General features: G+C 36.8%; 1 protein-coding gene across 1 annotated transcript in view; it reads left to right on the forward strand.

Moving 5' to 3' along the window:
* Positions 1-16930, forward strand: part of TRAT1 (T cell receptor associated transmembrane adaptor 1) — a 34852-nt gene that overhangs the window by 7899 nt on the left and 10023 nt on the right. The window contains exons 2-3 of the mRNA XM_010970758.3: positions 3906-4016; positions 10695-10731. Of these exons, the coding sequence (XP_010969060.2) occupies positions 3906-4016; positions 10695-10731 (148 nt within the window). The remainder of the gene's footprint in view (positions 1-3905; positions 4017-10694; positions 10732-16930) is intronic.

Raw genomic sequence — 16930 nt, forward strand, 5'->3', positions numbered from 1 at the left:
TTTCAGGAAAGGGGGCAAATATACAGACACAGAGGCATGAAATGGGAAGTGTGGTACCGACTGAAAGCTGAAGGAGCTTCAGAACGACTGGAGCAAGGCGTGTTATTGGGGGGTGTAGTGGGCAATCCCTAAAAGACAAGCAGGAAACTTAGAGTAACATTTTGTGGAAATAACACACGGTAAGGGAAGAAGAGTGTGATGTCCTCTATGTTTAGGGCAGAAATAGGAGCAGGCACCTTCTCCTGAAGGACCTATGTCACTGGCTCTAGAGATAGAACAAAGGGACCACGTTCTGCAGAAACCACGGAGGAGGGGAGGGCATGGGGACAATGTGGAAAGATAGTAGCCAGATTAAGAGTGGTGGCTGATGTAGCCAGGATTAACGGAAGGAACTATAAAGTCAGGGCCTATTGAACTAATAGGAATAGAGGCCACATTGACCTGAGAAGGATCTGCTTAGTACCTTTTTAAAATGTTTGCCATCAAGACATCAAAATCCTTTGAGATGTGCATATCCTTTGATCCAGCATTCCCCTTCTAGCAACTGCTACCTTTAAAAAAGTAAAATTGGGTGTCTAGTTTTGGCTACAGATATTCATCACAAGATTGCTTATGTGACTAAAAATTAGAAGCAACTTAAGTGTCTAACAATAGGGGGTTGATTAAATAAATTATGGAAAATCCATACAATGGAATATAGGGAATGGAAGAATATTTTGTTTCTAGGAAAAGAAGCATGCTTTAAATTATTGGGGCAAAAGTAGGTAACAGTATAGTCAGTACAGTTAAATCCTATGCCTTCAACCATAACAATTGCTAAACAGAAAATAATAATAAGTTTGGAAGCATATTAACTGAGGTGTTCACAGTGATTGTCTCTTGATAGTAGGGTTAAAGTTGATTCTTATCATTTTGTTTTTTGCATATCTGTGTTTACTGTTTTTAACTATGAACATGGATGATGTGTGTAATAAGTCTGGCTTCCTTGTAGCAATTAAAGTTCACGTATTTAAGTGTCACCAAACACAGGGACTATAGAGGGGGAGTGATTAGAGTCTTCATGTGGCTAAGCAGGTAGCCTAAGATGATAATCGAAACATACCTCAATAGAAAATACAGTGTGTGCCTTCAAATTGCTTTAAAATGTGGATGAAGTTAGAACTGTAGCTAGACTGTGGGTCCTTAAGGGACACACAAGGAAAAATAACAGAAAACAATCTTTACTAATAGTAATGATTAATTTAATCACAGAAATCAGACATTAACAACCCTGTATTGTGACAGCAAAGAGGGAAACTGAGACCAATCTGGCAAGAGACAGCTTGCTGGTCCCAGTTTTCACCATTACAGTTAAATCAACCACCTGAAGGGACTATTATCAACCGGAGGTGGGGAACAATCGCTCTCAGAAAAAGCTTACCTTAAAAATTTCCATTAACTCAGCAATTCTACTCCCAAGAACCTTTCTCCAGATTAAGTCCACATATGGACAAAATGTCTGTCCAATGGAGTTTCTTGCATTATTATTTATAAAATGAAAATGTTTTTAAAAAGTATGTCCATTTTAGAGGAATAGGCAGAAAAATTATACTACAGCAACACTGTGAGATTCTATGCAACCACTAAAAATAATATACAAAATGGTAAAAAAACAAATTCCCCAGATGCGCTGGTAAGGCTAAAAGTGTTATATTAATGTCCCATTTATGTTTTAATAGAGGACCTTAAATGTTATTCTACATTTTGATATTGTTGGAATTTTAAAAATTTACACTCAGCAGGCACTTGTTTTTTTTTTAATAAACAATTAGACATAAAAATCAAATAAATAATTCTAAAAATATATGCAGTACCATGCAATAACTAGAATTTCAAATTTATTTTAAATAGTTAATAATTATTATGTTGTAGTATTCTATAAATATTTATGGGATTATGATCATGATGAATAAATTAGGCCTCTCCAAATCTTAGTGTTTTTAGCCAAATTAGTTGGTAGGTCTATTGCAGAAGATAAAAAAACTATTCACATGTTCTCAGTTTTCTTATAATTTATGAAACATAAAAATTCCCTTAAAGAAAATAAAATCACACATTTCACTACCATTATCAGTTAACTTTTCCCATTTATTAATTCTTTGAAAATTTTTATAACTCATGTACGATATGTCTGGCATAGCAAGTAGAACGCAGAAGTGGTTTTGTTCTCTGTGGAGCTTATGGTATTTTGAACATCTAACTACATGGTATAAAATTAAAGAGGTAGCAGACATTAGTAGACAGATTTTCTCATGTGGAAAGAGCCAGAGGCTAGTTCAAACCAAAGCAATGTATAGATGAATGTGATATGCAAATTATATGCATGTTTATGTATACATACATCTATATCATAAATGTATATATATAATCACCTCTATGCCTAACTACGCTCATTTAAAAATAAGTGATGCTAATAAATAAATAAAGCAACTCAAATACACAGGACTACGGAGGACAGTTCAACCACTACTGCAATGTCAATACTTCGAAGAAAACAATTCAAATGTCAAATTTGAGATATAGAAAAGAAGTAAAATAGAGCAACACAAAGAACATTTGGGTTTAGGGATTCTTTATTCAATGGGTTAAAGAGAGGCTACGGAAGTAAAACTCATTTCCCTCCCATTGAGTTTTATTGTGTTTAACATTGTGGTATTTGGATTTCTTTGAAAGGGCCTAAGATGTTTTGATTCCGGGCAGTCACAGAGAGAAAGCTGAGAATATGAAGGAGCATAATCTCTATCATGGCTGTTTTCACACTGCATTTCTTATTATGTGTTTATACGTTCATGTCCCCAACTAAACAGAGTTCCTTGAGGGCACGGATTCTGTTTTCTTTAACTCCCTAATATAGGGTATAGTTCCTGGCACAGAAGAGATGTCTAGTTGATACTGACTGAATACATAAATATTTAGTATTAGAGAATCACAAGTTATTTTTCTGGGATCAGCATTCACATGGGTATATGACTACTAGAATAACTGGCCAAGTTTTATATATGTATGTAAATATATCTTATTTATATTTTATAATATACTTATACATATATTTATAACTAGGCTAATTACCTTAGCAGTCACTTGTATATGTGTAGAGTGCCATAAATAATTAAGGGCTCAGAAATGAAAAAAGAGGCCTTCACAGAGGGAAAGGAGAGAGAAAACCAACTCTCCATTACCAGTTCATGGGGATTAAATAGTCAGAAAAAACTCTGTGGCTAATCTTTTTTTTTTTTTTTTAATATTTTTTATTCATTTTTAATCATTTTACAATGTTGTGTCAAATTCCAGTGTAGAGCACAATTTTTCAGTTATACATGAACATATATATATTCATTGTCACATTTTTTTCTCTGTGAGCCAATCTTGACGAAACTGGGTCACTACGACTTCAGAAGTATTGTTTTATCCCAACACACACTGTCCTCTAGTACTGGGATCAACAGAAGGTAGTAAGTGTTCTCCATCATGAGAGCATGTATGACTATAGAATTAAAGAAATGGGAAAAGTATAGCCAATTTTGATTCTACATAATTTGGGTAGTCTTGATTTTGAACCAGAATTTTTATAATCAGTCACCAGTTTTCAACTTTTAGTAGCTAGACTAAAAATGTCTTCTATTTCATCATCACTAGGAATGTGGGGAACTTGCTGTCTTTTACCCATGCTGAATGCAGGGACTTGTCACTAATACCCATTTTGAAATCTGTAAAAAGCGTTTGGCTGTCAATGTTAATAAATTTCTTGGCAGAGAATTTGTCCTTCATTGTGGATAAATACAGTGGTTTTAATCGTAGGAATACCCAGTTCAAAACAAATGAGTAAGCAGCTACTATATTAAGCATGTGTTTGCTTTTGTTTGCAGAAAACTCTGAATGCCAGTTTTATGTCTGGGCAATTCTCGCCTTCTTGGGTTTAGCTCTGACTATATCGCTGATCTTCAACATTTCCCACTATGTGGAAAAGCAGCGACAAGGTAAGACATTTTGAAAAATAGCCATGTGATACCTGCTTGAATGGAGTTTGAGCCACTGGAAAGCCTACCAAAAAAAGACAATTTTATGAAACGCTATTCAATAGGATATTTTTATCTGTAGAAAATCTATTTGATACATTTCTTTCACCCTAAGGGTTCTCTTAATTTGAGAATGCAATCATGCTAGAAATGTAAACAGACTCCCAATTTTAGCTTTATCTCTAGGATATAGAATAGGAAGGGATTATCCTGTTAAAATGTATTTTTCCTCCTCCAGTTGAACAACTAATGAAACTGTAGCCTATTCTACAGCATCTCTAATGGCTCTTTCTGATGTGTGATGAGAAAAGCACAGACTAGCTCTTTAAGATTCGACTCAAGTCTACTCAAACTTCTCAGCCTCATTCAGTGCCTCTAGAATGCAGCAGGCTCAGTTGGAATCAGAAGGGAACTGGACAAGCAACAGACTGAACCACCGTTGTTATCAAACACTCCCATGACTAGGAGGGCAGGTCAAGAGGACCTGCACCATCAGCTTTTCTTTTCAATAAGGCGGGCAGCAGTTTTAACCACGTGGCTTTCACCCTGTGGTGCCATGATGGAAATAATGTGATGCCCAGTGTCTGGCACGATCTTTGCACACTGTAGGCATTCAACACAGGTATGGGTGCTGAGCACATGGACAAATAGATGGGAGAGTGAAAGTTCAACTATTTCTCAGAGTGGTCTTAATATTCCAGAATCAAAAAACTCTTGGGGGCAGGACATTTAAGTGATAAACAAATAGAAGAGAAAAGGTAGATACATTTTCTTTTAACAGATGAAAATAAATGAAGTAAACTTAACAAAACTAAGTTAGACACATGTGTCCAAGACAAAGTGTATGAAGCTAATTTAGAACAATGTTCAGATTCCAGGGAGAGTCCTTGATCCTCTTGAGTGTCTTCTTAAATATTGATTACACGAATGTAAAATTTGAAGAAGGCATTACTGTCATACAGATTTGAAAACAAAGATGAGAGGCACTAGCAGATGAATTGACATAGCTGAGATCACACATCTATTCAAAACCAAGGATAAGTGCTCAGTTTTTCTAATTATCTGTCTAAGCCATTTCCACCAGCACATGCTACTTTCACATCCTTGACCAAATGTCCTCAGACAGAAATCCAACTCTTTTAGGATCTCTATCAGTTCTATGCCTAAGATGAAATTCCAGGGGAGCAACACTCTTTCACTAGCAATGATTTCAGTAGTTATTTTTTAAATCAAATATTTTTCAGACTGACAAACTTTCTATGTTAGTGCAAGAAAGACCCATCATCAGACCTCTTCTAAAAAGTTTCCTTCCTTTACAGAAAGAAGAGAGCTAGGAGTAGCACTGTTCTTTACACAGTAGCTTAAAATGACTATACTTTAATTTCCTCATTAAATATTCCATGAATGCAGGTAATATTGTCACCTGAATTAGTAAAAGGTGAATTGAGAGCTGTAAGAGGTGAAATAATTTAAGGTGGGAACCAGGACGAGAATGGTCATCTGAACAAGCACTTCACTCTCCCACTGACACCAGCAGAAAACCTCTGGAGATTTGTGTGGAGCTAGGGAACAAGTGGGTTCATATGTTTAACTTGAATCCAGTTGTCTAACTGAAATTTTATCTAGCGAATCTGAACTATTTAATTTCAACTTAAATAGCACTTTTTTCCAGCCCTATGATTGCACTGAAGGTTGGTGAATATGAATGTTTAGAATCCCTTTTATCAGTGTGATCCAGATCAGGACTGGCCTGATTTTATTGACCTATCACTTCTGCCCCAGATATATTTGGCTGCTCCGGTCTTTTACAACACAGTGTAAGTTCTCCTCCTCTCATTTGTGGTAGTTTGTGCGTTGGGATTTATTTATCCATATTCATACCATTTTGCCACCATACAAACTCCTTTGGGGAGTTGTTTGCTTGTGATGGTTTAGTTGACAAGTGTTAAAAGACAATACGTAGGCTAACTAAAGATCGATCTCTTCTTTTTTTTCTTCTTTTTAATTGTACAAACTCTTACTGCCTCAGGCGTGCTATGCATGACTCTGCTTCCTAAGTCACCGCCCCCCCCAGCCAGGTCTGAGCCAGGGCCAGCGGCTCTGTCTGACCACTCCAGGCAGGAGGACACTGTCCAGCAGGGGAGTCACCAGTTTCAGCCCTGGTCAAGTGTAGGGTTGGGGGTTTTATCTCACACCCTCATGCACACCCTCCCATCCTTTTGGGACACCCTCTTCCCCCCACCCACTCCCAACCCTTGAGACCTGCCATGTGTCAGGAATTATGGGTACTGCCCATTTCCACCAGGGGTTGGGGTGGGTCAAGTGTAGGTTCAACCCCATGCTCATGAGTCCAGGAGGGGAAAAAAAAACAAAAAAACACACTGAGACTTTACTCAATCTTTCCTCCTTAGGTGGAGCGCATAACACTGGGTCTTGCACTTTACTGGTGTGCAGATCTAAGATTAGCCTAAAAGCAGTGCTCATTGCTGCCAAAAACATGCCCTTTGTTCTTATCTCATTTCACCTTTTTCTCTCTGCAGCCTTTCCAAACACCCACATATTACTAATGACTGCCATCCTTTCAATTCCATATGAGCAAACAGGTCTTTCTTTCTCACCCAGACATTCCAGGTGGTTTGGGAGTTGTCTCTGCAAACTGTTTGACCCCTTTCCAGTCCTCCTGAAGATACCTCCCTGCTTTGTTTCTCCTAAACAGACAGACTGGAAGATATTCCATCACATTAGCAGCTTTTCTGCCCCCTGGTCTGTGTACACAACGCCCCTGTATCTGGGTTCATGCAACTTTATTTTTACATCTTTTGCTATTCTTTGTGGTTAAGAAACTTGCAAAATCTGACTCCACCTTGAAGTCAGTGAATAAGTTTTGCTGGTGTATTAAATAGCTTACAAAAAAAATCTATATCCCAACAACAATACAGTATCTACACATTCAATCAGATAGACAAGATAAGCCTCTCCCTTGATGCTTTCTGTAGCAGGGCGAGGTAGAAGCTTTGAAATGGAGTTCTCCCCTCCCCAAAAATAAATCTTTCACTTTTATGATGCTTTGTCCAAATCTGTTCTTTAAGAGTATTATATTTATTTCTCTTTCTGATAGGATTGCACTCGCTTTTTCTTCCGTAAATCCAAAAAATATTCTTTATCCAGCCTTTCTTCTCTGTTTTGAGAAGGCTAAATAACTGTATGGTTTGCTCATACATCAAAGTCCTATCAGTGTATCTCCTATTTGCCAGAAAATTATAGCACATTATTTTTACATTTCCACGATAAAAATGTACCATAAAATTTGCATTATGGAGTTTAAACCATGTGCTGTTGTTTCTTGTTGTTGTGTTTTGCACGTGGAAGGGTGAACACTACATGCAGGAAAACATAAAAGCAAATGTTAGCCCACACCCTCTCCACCGTGAACCTGACCACAGTGTTTGTATCTGAATCAAAGGAGAGGATTATGAAAACTCCCCTAGCTTTTCCAGCACAAAGTCTTGCAAATTAACTGCCTTATAGTAAAATAAAAGCTGCATTTTATTTTATTAAATATAACTGAGATGTGTAAGACGGTTTTAAATCATGCCATTTATTTTAAAATTAACTTAAAAGTCCTCATGACAGAGCACGCTCTTTTCTGGAGCCTGAGCTTGCTGACCTTTCTCCTGTCCTGTATCCTCTAAACTTTTGATGGCTACGCCCCTGTTTAAAGAGATGGTACTCTGTCACACTTCTTATAGTAAGTACTGTTAAACTAAAAGCACACAAGTACTGACTGCCCAGCTCCAGATTATACATCTAAATTCTAAGAGTAGCGTGATGTGAACTTGACCTTTTACTGTTCCCTTTCAGGGTGCTTCTTCAGTATAGTTGGTTCTGATGTATACTGTTCTTTACTCATTACTTATTTTCTTGTTCACATTTAGTTCACATTTAGTTCCCTTTCCTTCCGCCTAAGCATCACATTATACTGTATCCTTTACATAGTTGTTTCTCTTTCCTTTTTCAACCAAAGCTTTTTGGTCTAAATTCTTTTTTTTTTTTTTTTTTTTCGCTTTTCTCTGCTGATAATATGTCAAACTGCATTTTCCTTCTCTAGAGCTATCCTTTTACATGTTAAAACAGTATCTTTTCCAGGTGCCGTCATTCATACACTAAGCACCTCCAACTGGAAAATCCACATTATCTTTAAAAACTGTTAGTCTGTTTGGAGAAATATTTTTACTCCATACCTGTTTTTTCTTATTCCACTCAAGTACTGTAACTATTTTTTTTTATCTTTCCTTTCAATTTACTACTCAGTGACAATCTTCTTGCCAAAGGTGAGATTTGATTATTTCATTTCAAATCGAGCTTTACTTATAAATCTTTTACCTTTAAAATAGCACCTTAACTATATCAACTTGTTTATAGCTAATCCATTTAATGAAGAAACTTCTCAATTCAAATCAGCACAATTAAATGTGCCTTGTTACATGACAGGGATTTAGAATGTGGAATAGTAATAACCAACTTTGTCATTTCCTGAAATATGTTTACAGAAATTGCTTCATTTATCTTCCACATCTACTCCATGATATAGGCATTACTAACCCTACTTTATACAAAAACTGAGAGTCAGAGTTTTACAGTGATTTGCATGTTCATTTGCAATGAAATGCATTAAAGAGCTGGTACCCAAATCCAGTGTCTTCTGATTCCTAACCCTAAATTTGTTCCATGCTACAGCAGGCTATAGGTTGACTAAATTCTTCTATGTGCACTTTAATTCCAGGCAAATCTGAATAATAATTAATGACCTGAGTCATGTCATTCATATAAAAAGAAATCAATACATACTTTATATTTTCCAGTTTATAATTTTCTAGTCTATATTAATTAAATTTTCTTCCTATATGTATTGATATTGTTTACATTTCTCAAGTGTTCTGGTTTTGCTGGGCTTCCATTAACTTGTGGCTATTGTGCAGCAGTAGACTTCCCCAGGCTTCTCCCAACACACATGTTGCATTTGTAGTCACAAGACTAATGTGAAAACAACTGCATCTTTTAGATGCAGGCTAGATATTTCTGATTGATCCCAAATGGATTACGTTCATCACTTTTGATCCCTCGGTCTTGGTTGCTTGATGTTTGTGCTCTGCAAAAACTTCCTGCATTTGGTCCCTCACAGCATTCGTACAAACACGTTGACATATGAGATGTCCATTTTGCCCTCCAATGTGATGACTTTAATAATTTGCTTCAGTAATGTTTCTCTAAGAGTTAATGACCTCTCTGGAGAATAATTCAACTTTGTCACACATAAATTTAAAAATAGTCTTTGCAGTTGTTTGGAGACTTGTTCAATTATTTGGAAATGTTTTTGTCAGTTTCTTATGAACACACAGTGGTTTTCACATGTTAAAACTGAAAGATCACCATTTGATTCCTATTGTCTCTGAGTCATTGTCAGAGACTTAGATAATACTGGGCTTCACTTTTATATGATAGCTTTTGCAAGACTTTGGCTTTTAATTAATGCCAGGTTAAATAATATGCAATCAAAATATAATAAATATCATACCAAATACATCTATCTAGTTCAAAGAAAATTTATTGATGAATGGATAATAGACTTCTTCATAATTTTGATCTTAATTATTAAAAATGAACTATGAATTTCTCAATTTCCCTCAATTATTCATTATCAATCTATTGTCTTTCTAAAAATAATTCTTGAAACTATTTCCTTCCCATTTTGATTTATTTTTTAATAAATGTATTTATTTAATTTGAAGTAAAAATACTTCCTTTCATTTGCCTTTGAACCACTGCCTCCAATGTTCAACAGTGGGTGCTTTCTGAGATGTGACGCATAACTTTTATTATGATTTTCACATCAAATTTCTGGTCAGCCTTGTTTCTGCAGGACACATACTGTTCTTTATGAAAGTCATTCTACTGTTTTGATTATTTTCAGAGACTGTGTTCCCAACTTTTTCCATATTTCTTCTTCCTAGAACCCCCATATGTCCTTTCTCCTATTTGCACCATGTGGATGAAATGGAATGAGGACCAAAGGAACATCCCAAACATCATTTTCATGTTGTTGTCACACATCAAGAAATGTTAACAGACACTGCAAAATTAGGTAGATAGGTAGATAGATAAATAATAAATAAATAGAAGTATCATCTAGGGACTTTGTGTGTACGTAAGGATGAAAAAATATATTCAAACCAGCAAGGGCAAAGGGGGAAATTTGTCAGAAGGAAGCAGAGGTGTTTCATGGAACCCAAAGGCAGAAAGTACAGCCGTGCCGCACAACAGACTGGAACCACAGAAAAGGCAGTGACAGAGGTTCCAGTGTTTTTGGCTTGGAGTTTCCCCTTCATGACATGGCCACACATCTGGGCTGTACATCACTTCCAAGCCAGCTGCATTGTTTCTCCATCCTAGATTACCAAGGAAGAACATGATTGGCCCAAATCAGAAATGTCTTTATCTCTAGGTCAAACAGTGGTGGCCAAGAGGCTTGATTAAACATGTAATGATGTTGAGGCAAAGCTACTCTCAGAACCTGCTCTAGGAGGTTTAACACGTTATGTCAAATTTTCTTTTAATTTGTCCACTTTGATTATCTTTCAGATAAAATATACATGTACCCCGATGACTGCACTCCCAGGTATGTAGAAAATAAATCATAGATTACGACTCCAAGTAATAGGGAAAAGTAACTAATGCTATATTACTTATAGGTTTGGCTCAGGAATGTTGTACTTAGGTTAAAATAAAATGAAAAGTGAGTTTTAATTACTTTTACTTCCATCTGAAGATTAAAAGCTATAACGTTATTATCTGCCCGAGCTACCTACTCATGCTGAGTCAGTGAGAGAGCTGGATGAAGGGCAGAATGAGATTCTAAACTGGTATCTATAGAGCCCTCATCAATTTCAGGAGCTATCCTAGATTATGATTCAGATCAGATGGTAAGAATGTAGCCTAATTAAATATAGAATTGCGTGGCTCTTAGGAATCCAAGGTAGAAAGAAATTTGGCAATACCCAATAAATGTAAGGTAAGTATACACACATTCGTAGACACGGATGCTTCGCACTGTGCTGCTTTTAAGGGGATTGCCATTCACTAGGGAAATGTGATAAATAACTCTAAAATAATATGCAGCTATAAATAAAACATAACTTATTTTCTTACACTTATTAAACGATTTGCAGATAAATTTGTATAGTATGAAACTTCTAAAAAACTTTTTAAAGAAGGTTAATGGTAAAAATCATAGTAAATAAGTTTCATTTTCTTGGACAGTATATTCTGACCCAAATGTGTCATCAGATTGGAAATTTCTCTTTTAGAATAAAAAAAAATTTAAATATAGAGCATTTCCTAGAGGACTCCTCAAGACCTTTTTGAAATGGAAAACTAAAAGACTAAAAATGTCTTCCCAAAACATAGCTTTCTCACTGGATAGGATAAGACTATGAGCTTTTTGTTGGCTAAAAGGTCCTATTTTGAAACAGTCTTCTCCATGTGGAAATGCCTCTGGAAGAGTCAGGATCTGGGCTATAGGCAGACCCATACAAAAAAAAGAAAATCTTTATTTTTGACTACTTTAACATTGGATTCTATAGCATGAGATAATGTTCAAGTCATTAGTTCATATCAAGAGTGATTTGCTGATTTGGTTTCAGCGAAAAAATATGACAGAGAGAATCCTACATAACCAAGTTGGAGTTAATCTGATGACTGATTTAATATTTGTCATTTGAAAGGCAGTTAAGATGCAATGTGATGAAAGTCCTGTGATATGGTCATTCTGCCAAAGTCTGGGTTGGTGGTTTTTGGATTAGGATGGGAAGATTCAGAGAGGAAAATTGGCAAAATACCTATCTCAAAGCAAGGAGGCTCTTAGCTGCAGGGAAAATTCAGAAAAGATGCTGGTTCTTTTATAACATTCGTTCATTCAATAAATATTCATTCAACAAATAAGCATCTGCTAGACAGTAGGGATACAAAGATGAAAAGATACAGATCCTTCCCCCAAGGATTTAATAATTGGTTATCTATTGTAATAAATCTTCGTTTAGGAAAATTTGAATACACAATGCAGATTTTATCTATAAAAAGTGGTTGGCATATTAATTTACAAGTTTCTGTATGTACTTTGCAGCTTGTCTGTTTCTCTGATTATGTAGTTTGGGAGCCAAAATCATCTTGATAGGAGAGCATGGAGACTTCAGGGAAAAAACAAATGAGCTATTTCCAGCCACTAAAATATAGACAGTAAAACAGCAAATGGAAACAAGGGTTATCTTCCTTAGGTAGGGCTAGAATTACGGATGCCTCCTCGGTTCTTAGAAGATCTGAGTCTAGACAGAAGGGCGGCAAACACCCATCACACCGCGCTCCTGGCTGCACTCTTTCCCTGCCCCTGCTCAGCGTTGGTTTAGGTGGGAAGCTATGCTGGAGGGGAAAGAAATTTGCTTCCCTGATCTTATTATCCTTCTTCCCCTGGTCCCTGCCCTTCCTGCATTAGAAAGTCACGAACATGATCACTTTAAGAACAGCATTGCATCTACATCTAATAGAGAACTAAATATAATACACTTCTTGGTATTTACCACCAGGCCACTTAATTTTTCCTTTAAACACAATTCTACACAATTCTTGTCCTTTGATCTGTGTCAGGAGGATAATTCTGTGAGGATATCATGGATTTGAAATCCAGACAGTTCTGGGTTTTAATCAAACTCTTGCAATTACAATGTGTAAAATCTTGGGAAAATGAGCATTAGTGACGTTGAATTTTATCATCTGAAAAATACAGGTTATAATATGATTCTGTATTTACAGTGGGTAGTTGCCAAAAAAAAGCCGGCTGCTTTGTTAGATGAAAATTGAGGTCTAGGGAAAGTCCCACCCATTTGAATTATATTCACCCCCTAATTTAGGAAAGGAGTTCAGGTTTACATTAAGCTAATTATAACTCCTCAGTGTTCAGAGAGTCTCTCAAAGACTTGAGGCAGATTTCTAGCAGCTTTTGCATGGTCTCCTCCTGGGTGGAACCTAAATTGCTTTTTATCACAAAACATATCTCATCTCAGCTATTCCTCTATCTTAAAACTGTTTCTTGGATTTCTGGATCTCTGCAGGCCGAGGACCCCCTTTCACTTCCCCTCTTTGCTAAATACTAACCTGATGCCCTGGAACAGACCTGTACTCTCAACTGTCCTCTTCACGTGTTCCCAGGGCTGAGTGCCCTGATAACAGTGGAACTCCTGGGTAGCCTTCCCTGCATCTCAGACTTCCAAGTAGATGTGCAGATGAGGCCCTCTCTGTGACCATGGCCACATTTGGAACCAAAGCATCTCCGTGTTTTCCAGCTTTCTGTTTACTTCTTTTAATGTACAAATAACCATAACCCAAGCTCCAACCCTATGTGACAGCAAGAAGTCCAGTCTCCTTCCTAAGTATTTTTGGGAATCCTTGAGGAGTGCTCACAAGTTCCAAAAATCTTATTTTTGACTGGCCTTTGGGTACCCCTAGCTCCAGGTCACTGCTCTAGGATTCTTTCCCCAACTCTTAAGAATTCTTCATGCTAGCCAGTTTCCTTTCCCCAAACCTTTGACAAAAGGCCCTTCTTTTGAAGTGCTCCAAAGCACTAGCAATGTAAGTGTCTGTGTTTGATTGACTTTACAAAGAAGTGGGCTTCATCAGAAGGGCACTGGAGCACTGACAAGAGAAGAAAAATTTAGTGTTAAATATCATGGCTCTGAGAGTCCATTAACATCCTCCCTCACAGGAAACACTACTGATTCTTAGCTAAACTTAACCATAGAAAACTTGCTGGGGTTTACATTTCTCCCCTGTACCAGGGGTCTGTCTTTGGTGTCCTCTCACACCAAGTTCAAGACACCTACACCCATGGCACAGTCCCTGTCAAAGAAAGCAAAAATCCAGTGTGCATACACTCAGGGTCACATTGCTGCAACAACTTTCCCTTTTCTCTCCTGCATTATCACTCTTTCTGTCCCCTTTGTCTCATTCCCATCAGTATACACACAGATAGTATTGTCTCATATCTTAAAAAAAAGAAGAAAAACTCCCTTGATACTATATTACACACAGTTACCTCTCCATTGCCCTGCGCCCTTTACAGAAGAACTCAGAAATTCCGCCTGCATTCTTTGCCACCTTTTTGCTGGCTTCTTTTCCTCTTCTCCTCCTTCTTAAACCTGCTCTATTCAATCTTCTGTCCTCAATAATCCACTAACTCGGCTCTTGTCAAGGTCACCAATGAAATCTACATGGCAAATCTTAGGCTCATTGTATGTGGTCCATCTGACACATGGACCTTCTCTACTTCTCTAGACACTTGCTTCTTTGAGCTCGGGGCCACGCCCTCTTGGGTTTTCCTCCTCAATTACCAGCAACTTCTTCTCCTTGGCTGGTTTCTGAACCTTCGACATCAGAGTGTGCAGGGCTTGTCTAGTGAACCTCTTCGCTGCCTATACTCATTCCATTTGTAATTTCATCCTCTCTCACTTTTATACACTGGGGAAGCCCAAACTTCTAACTTCTGAGACCCCTAAGCTTGTTCTTTCCTCAGTCTTATGACTTACCAGCCCCTTAAAATAGCTTTATTTAGTTTTGTAGAAATGTCTTTTATTTATTTATTTATTTTGGATATTTATCACAGTTATGTGATAAAATTTGGGAGCTGAAAAGATCAATGGGGATTAAATAATTTAATATCCTTATTTTATAAATAAGGAAACTGAAACTCAGAGACTTTCTAGCCAAAGTCACCCAAGCAGAAGTAATGATTATTTAATAATTGAATTTAAGCTACTTAAATAAAGTATTTGAGGCATTTTCTTTAAAGGACTTCACAATAAAATAATGATAAAATATAAATAAGAACTTTAAAAATAGAGACTAGAGAAAACATATGTGAAAGCAGAAAAACTTGGATGCAATTAATATTATTTTACAAGATGCAGTTAATATTATTCTAAATTCTGGAGTATCAGTAAATATGCTGATTGGTTAGGGGATTATCTCAGACATGTCGAGAACAATGGAGAATCTGATCTGGCCCCAAACTCAGAGGTGCACATGCTTCTGGGCTTATTTATTAATTTATTTTAAATAGCAATCAATCTGCCACATAAAACACTGCCAAATGTTTGTGCTTGAAGTTTATTAGATATTCACAACAGGCTGTAGCTATTTGGCATTGCCAAGTAAAAATATACTTTTTAATTTGTTGGTTAGGCAACTGCTGCTTTACGTAGCTTATTTGAGCTGATTAATCATTTGAGACCTGCCTGTAGACACAGGGCATTGCATTATAAATCACATCTTATTTTCATTCATAGAGAATGAAATGATGTTCATTTTTTGGACATGATTTATCATTTACAGGTTGTATCTGCTATCTGTGTGGGCTAGGAAAATGGATGGATTGTCTTATTAAAAATTCTTCACCTTTTGCTATTATATTCACTGCATAGCCAGAGAAAAACCATGAACAGGGACTGCTCCATATCCCAATAGTAAGCTGAATTAAATTGCCAGTGGAAAGAAAAGTTACAGATGAGTTTCTTTGTTATCAGATAAATGAAATTCATGCCAGCATCTGGACTTTTCAAACCATTCCATACCGGTATCATTTGATCTGTTTTTTTTTTAAGGACACCTACTTAGTACTTACACATACTGTGTCTTCTTTCAGAAGCACGGGAGTGGTATAGGTGTTATGCCTTGAGATAAGAGTTCTTTTTCCTTCTGATGCAGTTCCCTCCAGCTCTTGGTGATATGTAATCTCAAAGTTAAAGCAGTTGCTGCTATTTTATGAAATGCCACTCTCACTGCCTGAAATGTTTCTGTGTTCCCAGCCTGCTATTGTGAAAGCTGGTCATCAGGGCCATCGTCACTGTCTGGTGACAATGGTAGGATGTCTACCGTAATCCTAATAGGATTACTCAGATGAGGCTGTAGGGAAATTTAATCAAACATCAACAACAAATAGTATTCAGAGCTTTAGGGCCAGACTTGCATCACAATCCTAGCACTGTCATCATTGTCTCTGTGTCTCTGGACAATTTATCTCTATGTATTGCAAATTCCTTATGTGCACATGAAGATTTTATTTTAAAAAATGCCTCTCATATGGTTGTCCTGAGTGTTGAATGAACACTGGCATAAATAAAAGCTTTCACAGTTGGTATTTATTGCTGATATTACACATAAGGTTACGGAAAATACATTGATCTATCTGAATCTCAGACTTTTCATCTGTAAAGTGGGAAATAATAATATTTTTGCAGAATTTCCCTGGGTTTTTTAATACAATACATGTAAAACAGCAGTGTTTGGATATAATAGGTGATCAGTCATTTTATTGCATCTACCAAGCTGAGTCTACAGTGTTTCTCTGGACTCATTTTTTTAATCATCACTGCCAATTAAGATTTACTTAGTAAACAGAGTGTTAGGGGTCCATTCAGAGTGATATTCTTGGCAAATAAATAGGAAGTGCAATGTATAGTTCAGAGCACAGATAATCTAGTTCTAATCCCAGCTCTGCCATTTATTGGTCTTGTGACCTTCAGCCTCAGTTTCCTGATTAGGAACTGTCTGGTTGGACTGTTATGAGAATTAAATGAATAAATATACATAATGCACTTCAAACAGCATCTGACACACAGTATTATGTACTAAATAATATTTGCTATTATTATTCCCTGAAAGAAGGTCCAAAACACAACTTTTCAAATTCCTACACCCACATGCATGCACATTTGCAACTGACTCTCTCACGCTCACATCAACATATCTACTTTGGGTGGTCAAGGTTAAAC

This window comes from Camelus bactrianus, chromosome 1 (genome assembly GCF_048773025.1).
Source record: "Camelus bactrianus isolate YW-2024 breed Bactrian camel chromosome 1, ASM4877302v1, whole genome shotgun sequence".
NCBI lineage: Eukaryota > Metazoa > Chordata > Mammalia > Artiodactyla > Camelidae > Camelus > Camelus bactrianus.